Genomic DNA, 16024 nt, shown 5'->3' with positions numbered 1-16024 from the left:
TTGATAAGTGCTTTTTGATTGATTAAGTTAAATTATATCCTGTCAGTCTAGTAATATTATCAAAAATAAATAAGGAAAGTCTGGTATAACCTATCCTTGACAAATCAGTGCTAGCTCTTTGTAATTACTGTCTCCTTCTTTGGATGTTCACTAACTGTGCTTTTAGTAATACTTCATTTTTTGCCAGCATTTGAAATCAAAGTAGAATTTATAAATTCTGTCCCATTTTCAAAAATGAGAACATTTACCTTTCATCACTCCTGCTTATTCTCCATGATCTTGTACAAATTACAATCAATAGCTACTAGTCTGGATCTGGGGATTTAAATTTATTAAGCGTACCTGCCTATTTGGGATTCTTACTATCTCACTATCTAGGGATTAATTCCACCATTTTTTTTCCTACTTTTTCTAATCACCTTTTTTTCCCCCTCAAAATAACTTAAAACCTAAGGTTTTAAGCTTCAGTTTATTCTAAGTTTCACCATTCCTGATACTATTCTCATAGGATACTTTATTCATTCTCTGTTACTACTCTTGCTTCCATTTTCTATACTTTTAAAATTTGCTGAGTTGTCTCTTACCTGGGCATTTACATTAATGACCTTTCTTTAAAATCTCTCTAGGAATCTGGGGTACATATCATACTATTGTTCAACTTTCCTTTTCTTCTCCATCACAGATTCTAATACAGAGTAGTCACTTCATAAATTTTCCATTATTTCTACCCCAAGTAGCCACTTCCTACTTGTTCATGAAAATCAGTCATGGGATTGGATTCTCCATTCAGAGGATGAAATTATCTTTAAAATTTTCTGAAAAATTATTAGCTGTTCTACTTTTGGCAGAGAGGAAACTCCATTAGATAAATATGTAATTGAAGTTGCCTGTTATATCATGTTCAGATAATCTTTTTTTCCAAATTCACTTACTTGTTTTTTCCTTCTGTCCAGAAAGAATGTAATATTTCCTGCTATTATTTCTGTTTCTTCCTTAATTGGTTTTCATCTAGATGTTCTTTATCAGGCTTCCATGTTCCAATTCAACATGTTCCCTTATTTTCTTATCCTGGCCCTTTTGAATAAGTTATGTCCATTCAGATCAAGCTCTAGTCACAGATCTCATTCTACCAATTCTCAGTGATGTCTGTTAAGTTTCATTTGTTTTCTTGCCTTTGGCTCTCTAGTTTTGTTTACTTCACACACACAGTCACACACATAGGCACATTCACAGGCATGCTGCACATCTGTGCATAGACTACTGGGACTATGGGTTTTATTTCTGTCGTCTTGGATTTTGTTTGTTGTGAATTTCTAACTATCTCCTTACAATGTTGTAGCTATACATAAGCAGATTTCTTCCCCCTTTTTTCTGTTTAAGACTATTTTGAATAGATTTGTAAAACTACAAGAATGTAAGTTTTTATTATTCCTTTGTAAGATACAGTTTACCATTCTCTAGGGGGAAGTTATTTCTGTATTTTAATCTCTTACAGAAGTTCTGGCCTGTAGTTACTAGTGGTGATGAAAACATCATTTCTGTCTATAAGGATTTTAGTTTCTTACAAAAGGTTAAATAATTTTTAGCAATGCTTTCTAGATTCATTTTGGCACTATCATTTGTTCCTATATAATTCATCATAAGTTGTTAATTGTCATCTAGTTTTACAAGTCTTTTTATGTTCTGGATAAATACCTTAGGAAGACATCTGACATCTCTATTATAGTTAAGCTGACAAATGATTGCCTTGTTATCTATCAGCAGATGGTTAATAACCTCCTCTTTTCATATCTTTTTCCTTGAACCTTAACTGGATAATCTCATACCTGGCAGTATCTGTGTTCACATATCATCATTACTAGAACTATAAGTAGCTATTTACTTCTTATCCAGTTTAGTATATAGCCCTAATGGTTCTGTGGCCTTTTTCCCTGTTACTTTCTAGATTATGACTTTTCTACTCTTCAGTTTTTCTGGCTCATGTCAGGATTTTCCTCTGTATCCTCTTATTTCTTTTTGTTTTCACATTGAAACTTCTTCAGTTTTGTGTGTTTTTTTTTGTTTTTTGTTTTTTGTTTTTTAAAGAACACTGGCTTGGAATGTGAAAAGGTATTCTTTACTTTATCTTCTAGGATAGATCCTTATCTAGTCATATCATTGTTATAAGAAATGCCACTCTTTGTCATTCTGACTCTGCTATTCTGGAGAACTGTGGCCACCGGAAGTTTTGTTTATGAGGATCTTTAGCTCTACAGTTGTCACTTTTCTTATCACCTTGACATTCACACCTAACTTTTTCCCCTTTACCTTACCAATTTATCACTCTTGCTACTTACTTGTTTCACCAATTTACCTTTTTATCTGCTAATTCTTACTCATCTCTTTCTACCCTGGGGTCTTCTTGAGTTCTTCCCTTTAAGTCCTTTTACTCCTTCAGCTCAATTCCTCCTCCTTTGACAAAGATCTTTCAAAGATCTCCCTCAAGCAATTCAAAATCACTTTACCAAAATTCTCCATTCCCTTTAGAATTCTTTTTCATTCTTTAGTGATTTGAAACTAAATACTCCATTTGGGGATTACTGCTGATTGCAAGTGAATACTCTTCTATGGGGATCTGTGATTTCTCAAGTGAGATAAGCTTATTTACTTGCACCTAACCCTTCCCTAAATTAGATGAGCAATATTTATTATCCAGACATAGGATTACTGTTGAGCTAATCTGTCTATTTTTGGCACATAACTTAGATGAACAGTGAGCTAAACCTACAATTGAAAAGGATTGACAGTATTCCATTTGGAAAATTTTGATATAAAATGTTATTGATGCATCTTGTTTTCATATCATTTATGTTTCCCTTGTTTTAAAAATCCCATCTCTCCATCTCCCTCTTAGAAAGCCACCCTTATAATAAGGAATTTTCAAAAGAGGAGAAAAAATGACCTGCAAAAGTAACAAACAATACAGTACTTTCAGTGATCCCAAGCTTCTCTGTGATGCACAAATTATCTTTTCACCATAAATAATATTTGCATAACATCACATGGCCACAGATTATGGACTTCATAATTACAAGTGACCCAAAATAAAATGGAAAGACACAGTAGGACCAAGTAGACAGCAACATATTACAACTGATGATTGATTTGTGTGCAAAAGTTAATGCAAAAGCATAAAGAATCAGGTTGACTGACTAGTATTATAGCTAGAGCTAAGATTAATAGATGGCCACAAAAAATGTAACGGTATCCACAAAATCAGAATCAGAGATCTCAAGCACATTAGATAGATCCTCTGGAAGATTTATGCCCAGATACATATAAGAATCACAGGATGGGAGGTCATTTATACCTTGCTATCCTCATCGAGAGATGATCCCTACACTGTTTAAGAAATTGGATCCATCAGAGTAAGTATGAAGGTACTGCCCAGTAGGCTCTAACATGATTTCTTGTTATGTATGAAATTCCATCAGTCAGGTACTAGACATTTATATATTTAAAGAGTTGCATATGTATATTTAGACCACATCAGTAATAAAGGATATCATTATATATTTACCACTTTTAAGTGTTCCTATAATTTTTCTCTTTAATTCTTCCTCCTATCACTTATCCAGGTAACACACATATTAAAGCTAAAACAACAGCTGGGTAAAGGGTGAGGGAATATTAAAGGGAACTTCAAAAACCTCTCTTGGGCTTTGCCTTAGTGAAGTATTAGAATGAATTAGTATGTGTTTAATTGTTCTTTCTAAGTGCTTAATCTAACAATTTATCTTAAGGAAAAACATGAAGAACAGCTGCTTACTACCTTGCCTCCACCAACACCCTCCCAGATAAAAGCTATTGGTGTTGCCATTGACAAAGTGGTAGAGGAGTTTGGCTTAAATAATGAAGACTTAGAACAAAGACTTGAAATAAAACAAACCATGGAAAAACTGTTCCATCAGAAGTTACCAGGTATTCTCTAGACTTGCCTTTTGATTTATATAGTAAAATTAGCTCTCTTGCATTACTCACTGGTGGTGATTTTTTACCATTAAGGGAAATGGACATGGTCTATTCTGAAGCTCTTTCTATATATTGTCCACATCCAAGGTGAAATTACTTGTGCAAGCTACAGTAAATGGTGGTTCTTTAAGACTTTTTTTTTTAAATCACAGATGCCGTTTTTCCATGTTTGATTGTCAACATAAAGTTCTCATGTTTTAATATCTCTTATGTTAAGTTTAAATATGGACATATAAAATGTCTATAAATTGTAAAAGCCAAAATTTTTGTCATTGGACAAAAATACTAATCTAATATCTCTTTATTATATAGAGCCTGGGTTCTCAAAGGCTGTATACCATTGGGGTATAAACTTTGGAGGGTTCTACCATGCTAGAAAGAGTTTGACTGTGTTCCTGGGAACCTGCTTTTTTTTTCTTTTTTTTTTTTTAAGACAAGCCTGGCTAAATACCAAGAGGCTCATCACTAGTAAACTGGCTGATAAGTGATGAATTCTCTAGTCATGGCAATCTGTGAAATTAAAACACAAAATGATAGTTATATATAAGCCCCTTCTCCTCTAATAAAACAGTATTATAATCACAGTTTTAGGCTCTCTATAAAGCTATGAAATCATCATCCAGGAATGTGTGAATGGAGACATTGCTAGATGAACTGAATCTTAATACTGTTGATGATTTCCTGACAAACTGTAATAAAATAAAATGAATTTATAGTAAAATGAAAGAATAATTCCTGGGTTCTTCTTGAAAAGACAAATAGAAGAGTTGATAAAAATTGGTTTTATCTTTTTTTTTTTTTTCTAATCAAAAGCATGGGGCAGTGGGTCATCTTGTTTTGTTGGACTCATAATGAGCATAAGCAAAAAGACCACCCCAAAGATAATTTTAATTTGTTTATCTGTTGCAAGCAAAGAGCTTTGAAGACCCTCCAAATTAAGCCATTATAAAACATTGACAGTTAACTTCAGTGCAAAAATGGTATGAAGAACAAAATACAGCTCAGAATTTTTAAAATGATAAGAGAACCACTGGTTTACAGATTACACAAAAGTCTCACTGCTACATATCATAAACACTTTTGGGGGGAAGAAAGTTGGGAGACTTTAAGCACTAAATAGCATAATTTTAAAAAAAAATTTGTTATATTTTAACAGTGAACAACTAATTATTCATATCGGAAACTGTTATCAAATAAGCTGTCTCTTTCTATTCAGACTGTTAATTTATTAGAGCAAAAATCAGAAATAATACCTTGTCAGAAAAATGACTAAAATTAAGAAAATATCACATCTAACTAAAACAGCTCCAATATGACATAAACTGTTGTCCATAATGAGAAAACCAAAAGAGCCTAAAAAGTTAGCCAGCAATCTCCTTTCTGGACAGAAAGATAGGGTAGAACCACTTTAGAATATAAAATCATTTTAAGAATACTATAAATGAGAATAGCAGGAGACTATTTTACTTCATAAAACAGGGAACTACAATGATGGAGAAAACAAAATAACATTTGGCAAGAAACCTATTTAACTAAGAACATTTAAGCATGAAATTAGAACAAAGACATCAGATGAGGAGAGGATTCTAGAGGATGAATAAGATGTCAAGATTTCTTTGACAAGTTATTTTCACCTTTAAAGTAAAATCACCATTCTGGAATTCTTAAAATCACAGTTACCGATATATTATATTAGAAAATTTATAGTGGCATTGAAGAAAACAAAGATGAGAAGAAGACTTGGACCAGACCAAGTGATATCCAAATCTATGTGAGAAATGACAAGTTGAATACTTCAAAAAGAGGAAGTTACTAAATATTTAAAAAGGATGAAGAAAATGGTAAATAGGGATTGTGGAAATACAGGTATATTCATGTATTACTGGTAGAACTAGAAATTTTTCTGGGAAATGTTTTAGAATTATACTAAAGTTACTCAACTTTATGTATCTTTTGACACAGTTGTAACTGCTAATAGGCATATATTCCAAGGAGATGAAGCATCTCTCACTTACACAAATATTTATAGCAACATTTTTTTGTAGTAGCAAAAAAGTAAAAGAAAAGTGGGTGCTTATTGAGTGGGGAATGGCTGAAAAAGTTGTAATATAGAAATATAATTGATTACTGTGCCAGAAGAAATAACTAATATGAAGAATTCAGAGAAAATTAAGAAGATTTGTATAAAATGATGCAGAGTAAAATAAAAGCAGAATCAGAAGAATGACTTATATGATGAGTAACAATAATATAAAACACAAAAATAACCCACCTTGAAACACTTCAGAACCCTCAGTGATTACTGGTGGCTTCAGAAGAAAGATGTATGCCTCAGTTTTTTTTTGACAGACACATGGTGAACTATAAGAATAAGGATACATTGGAAAAAATAAAATAAGGTTAAGTGGAGGGAGAAAATAAGGGACACATTTTTAGATACAACCATTTTTGTTGCACAAATTGTTGTATAATATCTGTATAGTACAGGCAAGTATTTGGGGGAAATTACACTGTAATAAAAAGGAAAGAATATCAATAAATAATATTTTGAAGGGGGGAAATTATCATGGTCATTATTACTATTCAAAAAAGGGAGCTGACAAAATAGCAACTCCTGAACCATATATCTGTTTCCCCTATCTATATGAAATATGAAAGTGGCCCACAAAAAATTGAGAGCATCTTTGGTGAAGGTATGAGAGAAATGAGCAGGACTTTGCAAATTATATTCTATGGCATATCATGTCTTATTTATATCCATGTAGCCTCCAGAATAAAAAATCTCAGTATGTACTCATTAATTTTTTTTAAAGATAAAATAAAGAATAATGTTCCTGTAAAGGCACTCCAATAAGATACCTCATGCATATATTAGTGTTTTAAAATTGAGTTCAGCAGCCTTTTATTCCAAAAGTATCTATTGAATTTAATAACCTACTTAATAATATCAAACAATGTATAAAAACAGGTGTTTGCTAGCCTGTTAGCTAGGATATCCAGTGTAAATTCCAAATTGAAGAAATCAATTGTTTTCTTTTTAGACAGTGAAGACCTCCAGATGTTTCTGTTTAAGGTTCTTATTGTGTTAATTGCATCATACCCCAAATATTGCAGCCTCCTAAATAAAAATCCAAATTCACTCAAAAGATTGAACCAAACATGAAGAAACTAGCATTTATAAAAAAAATGTGGTCAGTACATAGAATTAATCCTTCGGTTATTATATGAAACATGGTCTACAAAAGGACAGTAAATTGAACACCAAATTGAAAAGAAGGAAGATAGCTGGCTGGATTACATTTGGGAAACTTTACATTACTCCCAAACTTCTCTCTGAAATAAAAACTCTTATTTTTTATACTGGTATTCTTCTATTGGTATTATATGACTGCAAATCATGGGATACCACATTCTTCCAAAGCATTAGAGTTGGGAATTAACCAAAAGGTTTTATATATATATATATATATATATATATATATATATATATATATATATATATATATATATATATATATATATATATAGGCTACAACAAATTACCAATAACATAATGTATACAAGATTATATTTAAATAATAACTGGAAAAGACAACTTGCATACTTTGTTGGTGCTGACATAATGTCAGTCCATTTAGAGCCTAGAATAAAGACCTCAAAAGTTGTGTGAATTCACAATGATGGAGGTTAGTAACCAAAAAGGTTAGTAGACATGGGATATGTTGTGTACTGCACTGCTGGAAGGAACATTGTAATCTGTGAGATCAAAGATTTATCTAGTATAGATTAAAGGTAGATCTTTGATCACTGACTTTTGCATGTGGAAAAGTAAGTTTAGCTAAGCCACAGAGGCAGTATGGTGAAATGGAAAGATCACTGGATTTGGAGTCTCAAGCTCTGAGTTCAAATCCTGGTTCTCCGATATTAACTGTATGACTTAGAGGGATTCATTTTTCCTCTTTGGATCTCAGTTTGTAAATTGAGTTTTCATTTGTAAATTTGGTTGTATTAAATGATCTTTAAATCTTATGAACTAGTTCTTTTAGAAACAATTGTAAATGAATTTAGAAAAGATTTTTTTTTGTGAGCTTATTCATTGTAAAACTGGTTTCTCAAGTTGTCAGTATTATGTAACACCTCTCCTGTTTTAGATTTTTCATTTTTTTTTTATTGTGTTTTGTTTTTCCTGTGATAGTTTAAACAAATGATTTTGGGTGTAGTTGTCACAGCATTATAAAAAAAATCATTGATTATGTCTCAAAGTACTGTTAATTCTTTTGTATCTTTAACAGTACTATAAGGTTCATGCGTACTTGCCTAGAAATAAAGGAAACTTTTTTTTTCCTTCTTGTTATATCAATCATGTGCCTTACTTTCTGCAATAAATGCTTTTCTGAAAAGTTGGCTGTAACATAAATTATTCTCCAATTATTAAATTGGATGGTCATGTAATGGAAAAATGTAATCCCAAGAAATAATGTCACATGAAAACAACCAAAACAAATTTTTTTAATTACATGAAGAAAAAACTAATTTTCTCACAGAAAAATAGTAATCTCAAAATTAAGTTGCACAGTACAAATAAAGAATATAAACTTAAAATATTTTGCCAGAAACTGCATTTCCTTGAGGCTCGATCTACTGGAAAGGGGAATGTGTCCTGTCTTGTATAGTCTTTTAAATTCAGTCTATGCCATTGTAAGTATTCTTAAAGAGTTGTTCTCTCTAAAGTGATTATTTTGTGTAAATATTTTTGTGACATATTTGTATACTTTGCGAGGTATTACTTGAATGGTTCAGCTACAAAAGAATCTTTTCCATGATTTATTTCCCAAAAATGTATTGGTGTACACTTTTACAAGACTTGAAAGTTTACAAACCACCTTCCTCACAACAACCCTCAGAGACAATAGTGTTGTAGGATTTAACCCTGGAGGTCATTTAGGTTAGCCCCTCACCTTAAAATCCTAGAGGAAGAGTCACATAGCTAACTAGTAAGAGGCAGGATTCAAACCCAGGTCCTCTTGTCTCCAAGTCTGCTACTCTTTCCACTTCACCACAATGCCTCTAAATGGTTAATTGACAGGATTTTTAAAAAATTAAAAAAAAAAAAAGAATGAAAGAAGAAAATAAATGTGGGGTTAGAATGAAAAGTAATGTTTATATTTGTGTCCCACTCCTTTTAAGGAAAGTTTCAAATATTAAACCAAAATTAGATTTTAACGTCTCTGTGTTTTAAAATAATGTTGGATTTAAAAAATATTTAAAAATACACTGTATTTGAATCTCTAGTCACATTTTTTATTTACTAATATTTTCTGAAAATTGGGCAAATCTATGAAATTTTCAGCATGAAATGTAAATTGAAAAGGAAATTTCTTGGTTTATTAATATTGTTATACTTTAGGGCTGAAATTAAACTACACTGAACTTGGATACTCCTTCCTTATTTGTTCTAAAATTTAATGTAATATTAATATGCAAATCTGTTTAATTTGATTCTCTTTTTGGGGAGGAAAAATAAAAACTTGTCTCCTTTGTCAGTAAGTTTTTATAAATTTTGCTGATAGGAGTATTTTTATTTTTAGATTGTTCTTTAAGATTGTATGGGTCATCTTATAGCAGATTTGGTTTCAAAAATTCGGACTTAAACATTGATGTTCAGTTTCCAGCCACTGTGAGTATGAATTTTTTTTAATCTAAAACCAAAACAAATTGTGGTGAAATATTTATGAATATGATTTCTATAAGAATATATTCTTAACTTTTTTTGTGCACTCTCTTTGGAGTGGTTTCAGATATTAGCTTTAAATAAAATTGTGCCTGCTTTCTCCTCAGACATTTCACCTTATCTTTAGTGGTAGCAGTTTGCTACAACTTGCAAATATTCCTTGATTTAATGAAATTTTATTTTTAAATTTACATTCTTATTAGTTTCTATCAATAGTTACTAAGCTGCTATTTATGTTATCATTATGGTTATAAAGATCTATAAATTTTGCTCACAGGGAGTGTCTATATCAAACAGTCCAATGTTCTTTCATTTTCTAGTCAAATGGTTATCAAACTTTTTGGTCACAGGATCTTTTTACATTCTGAAAAATTATTAAGGCACTCAAAACTTGTTTAAATGAGGCTGTTAACTACTGATTTTTACCATATTAGAAATTAAAACTGAAAAATTTAAATAAATTTTTAATTTACTTAAAAAACAGTAATAAACTCATTACATGTTAACATATGAAAAATAACTTTACCAACAAAAATATTTAATGAGAAGTGATATAATTTTACATATTTTTTCAAATCACTCTGTCAGACTTAATAGAAGACAACTGCATTTTTATCTCTGCTTCTATATTCAATCTATTGCTATATGTTGTTTTGGTTGAAGTAAAAGAAGAAAATCCAGCCTCACACAGATAAATAGTTAGAAAACGAAGTATTTTAATAGACAAATAATGTCTTAATATTGTTGCAAAAAAGTTTTAACCTGGGGACCCCTAGGAATTCATCGGCCATATTTTAAAAGCTGCCATTCTAATCCAATTGTTCTTTTTAATTATGTGCCATTTGGTAATAGTTGTGGATTACTTATCTGAAGTTTTAAGGACTAATATTTACCTTGTATTTATATGATTTATAAAGATTCTGATGATAGAATTTTAGAACAGAAAGGAACCTTAGATAGCACTTAGTTTACTACCTCCCTTTCTCCTCATTTACAGGTGAGGAAACTAAGACCCAAAGAGGGTAATTTACTCATTCACGCCTGGAGGTAGCAGGAGAGCTGAGCCTGGTACTCAGGACTTCTGATTCATGCAGATTTTTCTACATAGCAAACCTGTTTAAAAGCTAGAAGGGATCTCCCTCTCCCATTATCTAATTTAATCCCTTTTATGCTTCCTCAATCTTCAGTAGCCTCTTCTTTTTATTGCTCATAAATGGAAAAACTATCCCAAACTCACAGAATATGTTAGACATTTATTCTATAGCAGGTAATTTTTTTGCAATTTAGAATATATAAATGCACTCAGGAACTTTGCTAGGTTTTTCTTTGTATAGTTGTGTCTCTGAGTAAAAACTGAAAAGCCCCTCTTTTAATTGTATTATCTTTGTTTACCTAGCACAGTAGAGGAACTAATTGTTCTAGAGAACAGAAATGGAAATGCAGATTGATGCCAGTATTGAAGTCTTCCCCTTGCCTGCTGTATTTCACTAATTTCCCTCCCTTTCCCCCTGTACTGCTAATGCTCTGTTCACTTTAGCTTCCCTAGTTTTCTGCATACCCATGGGGATTGGTTTTTATGGCTACTTGGGCAACTCACCAACCAATCATAAATTGAAAATTGGAAGCCTTTAACCTTCGAATATTCTGATCAGTTATCCACCCAATCGTAATACTACTTAGTTGATCCTTGTGTCTTTGTATCAGCTCTTCCCCAAAGTCTTCCACAGGTGAGGTACTATTAGTTATTTAATATTCCAGTTGCCTAGATGCCAGCTTTCCAAAGTGTAACTATGTAATAGTTGTTGTTTTGGCTACCTTCATCATAGTTTAAAAGGGAAAGTTTTATGTCCTAAAGAATAAATATCTAATGCATATATGCGTTTGTAATTATTCAGCTTTTTGTTTGGATTCCAGTATGTACACTTCTGTTTTGAACTGTATATCATCACATTTGAGATTTTAAAAAAACCAAACAAACAAACACTTTTGGACTGGCTGTCTCATTTTTTTATGTATTTCAATTATTTTATAGATGACTCAACCAGATGTGCTTTTACTTATTCAAGAAATTTTAAAGAGCAGTGGTAAGATATTTTTCATTTATACTCATAAAATCATTCCTTTTGTGTTTAAATTGTCTATTTAATCCTGACATTTTGAAGGGGAAAAAAGATATTGTATAGTATTTGAATATATGCATAAAAGATAAAGAGTGAATTATGGGAATTTCTGATTTCATAGGAAATTAAAGGATTTAGAACTGGAGAGTAACTCTTCTTTATCATACAGTCTTACTCTTATCACTTTATTTCATTTCATTTGAGACCCTAAATATGATGTTTATTCTCCCAAGTCACATAAGATAGATAGGATTTAAACCTAAGTCCATTACACTCCAAATGTAGTATTCTTTTACTCTGTCAGTCCTGCTAATAGCTCTATTGTAAATAGTCTGTTAAGTATAATTATATTTATGAATGAAACTTATTCCTACATTAAAAAATAGAATTAGATTGTATCATAATATATTTGACTTAATATAATAGGTTGGACCCTGATGAATATAAGACTTTTATGAATCATGCATTCTAATAAAGTTAGAAAAGGATAAAAGATAATAGAATTTTAGAGACCCTGTAGATAATCTAGTCCAAATACTCTGACCTCCAACCCATTTATTTTCTTTTCTTTTTTTTTTTTTTTCTTTTTTCTGAGGCTGGGGTTAAATGACTTGCCCAGGGTCACGCAGCTAGGAAGTATTAAGTGTCTGAGACTAGATTTGAACTCAGGTCCTCCTGAATTCAAGGCTGGTGCTCTATCCACTGCACCACCTAGCTGACCCCCCATTTATTTTCTACAAGAAAAGATTGAGACCTAAGGAGACTAACTTAGCCCAAGACTCTTGACTCCCAAACAAGTTTCCATTGTACCATGCATCTTCAAGCCCCCTAACTTGTATAGTAATGAGTAAAATAAGTTAAGCTTCATTTGAAATAAATAACTGACGGACTTTTTTAAATGTGTAAAATGTCTTCTCCCTTTAACTGCTATTAAAGCCTTAACATACATGCACATATATTACATAATCACGTCTTGGCTTCAAGCCTTAAGTGGTCTATAGTCAAGTTAAAGTTTTATCAGTTGGTTAATGCAGAGTCTACCAGTGACTGTTTATATTTCTACTATTCTCAGTGGAATACTTCTTCAGTTCCTAAGTAAAGGAAAACATTGTCTAATAATTAATTTTCTGACTCTCAGCATAAAAGATATTCTTAATAAAGCTTTCAGCATTGAGCCCAGGAAGTAAAGGTAGACATAAGCGGTTTATCCTATTTTCATAATTAAAATTCCCTAAAGAAGAAAAGTTGGCAGCCAATTCTTAAATAAGCAGAAGGGTCAATCCATGCATCATCTGTCATTTTGTCCATTGTTGATAAAAGTTGCAAAACATTTTTTTGTTTATTATGGTCAGAGTAGAATATATCAGTTGCGATAGAATATCAGTTGCGATAAATGTGAAAATTTATATTGACAAGGCAGTTGAGTTATGTTGGTATAATGTAAAGAGCACTGGTTTGGAAGTCAGAAGAGCTGGATTTAGATCCTAGCTCTACTAATTTACTACCTTTGTTCAAGTTATAAAAAATGTAGAAATATAACTATCATTGAAGTTGGTCTTTTTCATTTCTCATTTTGATTTTGCCCAAAATTCATCAGTCAACAAGCTTTAAAAATCCATTCTGTTTCAGCCATCATATAAAGACAAAAAATGAAATAGTCTCTGCTATTAAGGGGCTTGCAGGAAAGACTACAAATACATGTATTCCTTGGAAGTACTGGAATGGGGATGATAATTGGGACTCATTTACAGAGAGAACTACTCAATGACAAAACAGCTTAGAGCTTTGAGGGGTGCAGGACTGATTGATCTGTTCAGGATCACACACAGAACAGGATATAGCACAGGCAAAGTACTTGATGTCAGGTCTTATGGCTTCTGGACCAGTTCTTTCTCCAGTATCCCAGACTTGCTTCCTCTCATATAATTATATACAAAATCAGTACTAGTAATGGGGGAGAGAGGCTATTAGCATAAAGTCTAAAAACTTCCTTTTAAGAATGGTTAAGCATATATTTTAATATATTTAGCATGTATTGGTCTACCTGCCATATGGGGGGAGGGGGAAAGAGGGGAAAAATCAGAACAAAAGGTTTTGCAATTGTCAATGCTGAAAAATTGCCCCTGCAAATATCTTGTAAATAAAAAGCTATAATTTAAAAAATGGTTAAGAAAGTTAATTGTTATAGAATAGTAGAACAAATTTTAGTAATGCTTATGTATTTCTACATTCTTAAGTGTCATCTCAATATCTCTTAGCCTGTTATACCTTTAAACATATGTAGTGTAATCTAATTTGTAGTACATGCTTTCCTAACCAACCATCAACTTTTTCCATGGCATTTTAAAAATATGAGTTGAAAAGAATCTCTCCAATAAACACAGCTACTGAGGAGTAAGGCTTGTTGGGTCCCTTAGTTCAGGAATTCCAAGTTGAAATAGGGCTAAAGTTGATTGGGTGTCAACATTGTGTCTGGCACTAATATCAGGGAAGGAGGAAACAGTGATTTAACCTGGTTTCCTATAAAAACAAAAGTGTTCCTAGGTCAAAAATAGAACAGATCAGAGCTTTCATACCAGTTAACAACTGCTTTGTAACCTTCAGTTGCTGCTACAATTAGATTTTGGGTGAAATGGGGAGACCCAATCTTAAAAAGGAAATTGTACAAAATTGTACAAATCATGTGAATCCTTGGACCCTAGTACTTATATCTTTCATTTTTACACATAGGTTAGAAGTTCTTCTTTTTTCTATAATTCTCTTTTAAAAGACCAAATCAAAAACACCTCTTCTAATACTTTATCAAGTTCTATTTTTACAAAAACTTTTGTTAACATGCATACTATTTTTTCTTTCCTCAGAATCTTTCATTGATATTGATGCAGATTTCCATGCTAGGGTGCCAGTGGTGGTGTGTCGAGAAAAACAAAGGTCTCAGTTTGTATCTACTGTTTATAGGCATTAAGGTCACATAAATCAACAGGGAAATGTATGTAATTGTCTAAGTGATTCAATTGCCAGAATAAATTTATGCATACATTAGTATTTCACAAATTTACTATTGACATTTACTGTATTTTGGGCAATTCTGGTAGAAGTCTTTTTTTTTTTTTTTTTTTTTTAAGCTAATCAGAGAAAACAGTGTTGGGGGAAAACATTTTTTACCCATTTCAATTATATGACTAAAACTGATGGGCTACTTTTGGATTTTTGGATGTAATGATGTGTTAGCATGAATATGTCACATAAAAAAGTAACACTGATTCCTCAGTAGCTATGAATGCCTCCTTTTTCCTGGATGTATTCCTCCCATTTTTTTTTATAATGCACAGTTCTACTGTGTATGTTTTTAATAGAAATTAGCTTTTTCATTCTTGTTCCTGTTTCTTAGAAACATTTTTCATAAGTTGAACTATGAAATAGTTTCACCTTAGTAAATTTTTTAAAAACACTAAATGAAGTTTTCATATTTTTATGATTATCTTAAGTCCTAATTGGTTTGTTTTTTCACTGTTTTAGTGGCCTCATTTGTAAAGTGAGTGCAGGAAATGAAAATGCTTGTCTGACTACAAATCATTTAGCTGCACTTGGAAAACTAGAACCTAAACTGGTGTCTCTGGTAATAGCCTTCAGGTACTGGGCAAAGGTAAGTATAGTCCCTCTAAATATAATCATATGTCTTTATATGAGGATAAATTTACACATGCATTAAGCTTCATTTTTAGCCTTTTTTATTTTTTAAATTTTGGATGTATATCAGAATCTAAGACATTAGTACTTTCTGGGCAAATGAAAGAAATCTTAAAATTTGAAGGAGGAATGGAAATTTTGATATTTTCATTTCCTTAAAAATTTTTCAGTATACTCTAAACTTTGAGTGGCCTTCCTTTTAAAAAAAAAATTAGTCAAAATATTACATTTTAATTATATTTTCTTGATTTGGGACCCAAACAGGGACAGTATGCATTCTGAATGTCTATGTCTGAGATTTTAAAGTTAGTGTAATTGAAATACTGATAGAAGAGAATTAAATTAAGGTGGTAGTACAATTTGTCTTTTAACATTTAGAAGTATAGATGATTAGATACTGAATAACAGGAATATCAGGGTTTTTTCTCTGGTATAATTGGCAGAAGAATTAAAGCAGTTCCTTTGCATTTTA

At 31.7% G+C, this 16024-nt stretch overlaps 1 protein-coding gene across 8 annotated transcripts in view; it reads left to right on the top strand.

Annotated features, from left to right (window-relative positions):
* TUT7 (terminal uridylyl transferase 7) overlaps positions 1-16024 on the top strand; it is an 86858-nt gene that overhangs the window by 14063 nt on the left and 56771 nt on the right. For 7 of the 8 annotated variants that reach the window (XM_074281656.1, XM_074281660.1, XM_074281655.1 and 4 more), the window contains 5 exons: positions 3783-3960; positions 9600-9688; positions 11775-11826; positions 14724-14793; positions 15382-15508. In XM_074281656.1, the coding sequence (XP_074137757.1) occupies positions 3783-3960; positions 9600-9688; positions 11775-11826; positions 14724-14793; positions 15382-15508 (516 nt within the window). The remainder of the gene's footprint in view (positions 1-3782; positions 3961-9599; positions 9689-11774; positions 11827-14723; positions 14794-15381; positions 15509-16024) is intronic. The other variant, XM_074281661.1, reaches the window with a different exon arrangement.

Source organism: Sminthopsis crassicaudata, chromosome 1 (genome assembly GCF_048593235.1).
Source record: "Sminthopsis crassicaudata isolate SCR6 chromosome 1, ASM4859323v1, whole genome shotgun sequence".
In the NCBI taxonomy this organism is placed as follows: Eukaryota; Metazoa; Chordata; class Mammalia; order Dasyuromorphia; family Dasyuridae; genus Sminthopsis; species Sminthopsis crassicaudata.
This window is presented reverse-complemented; position numbering and strand designations above follow the sequence as displayed.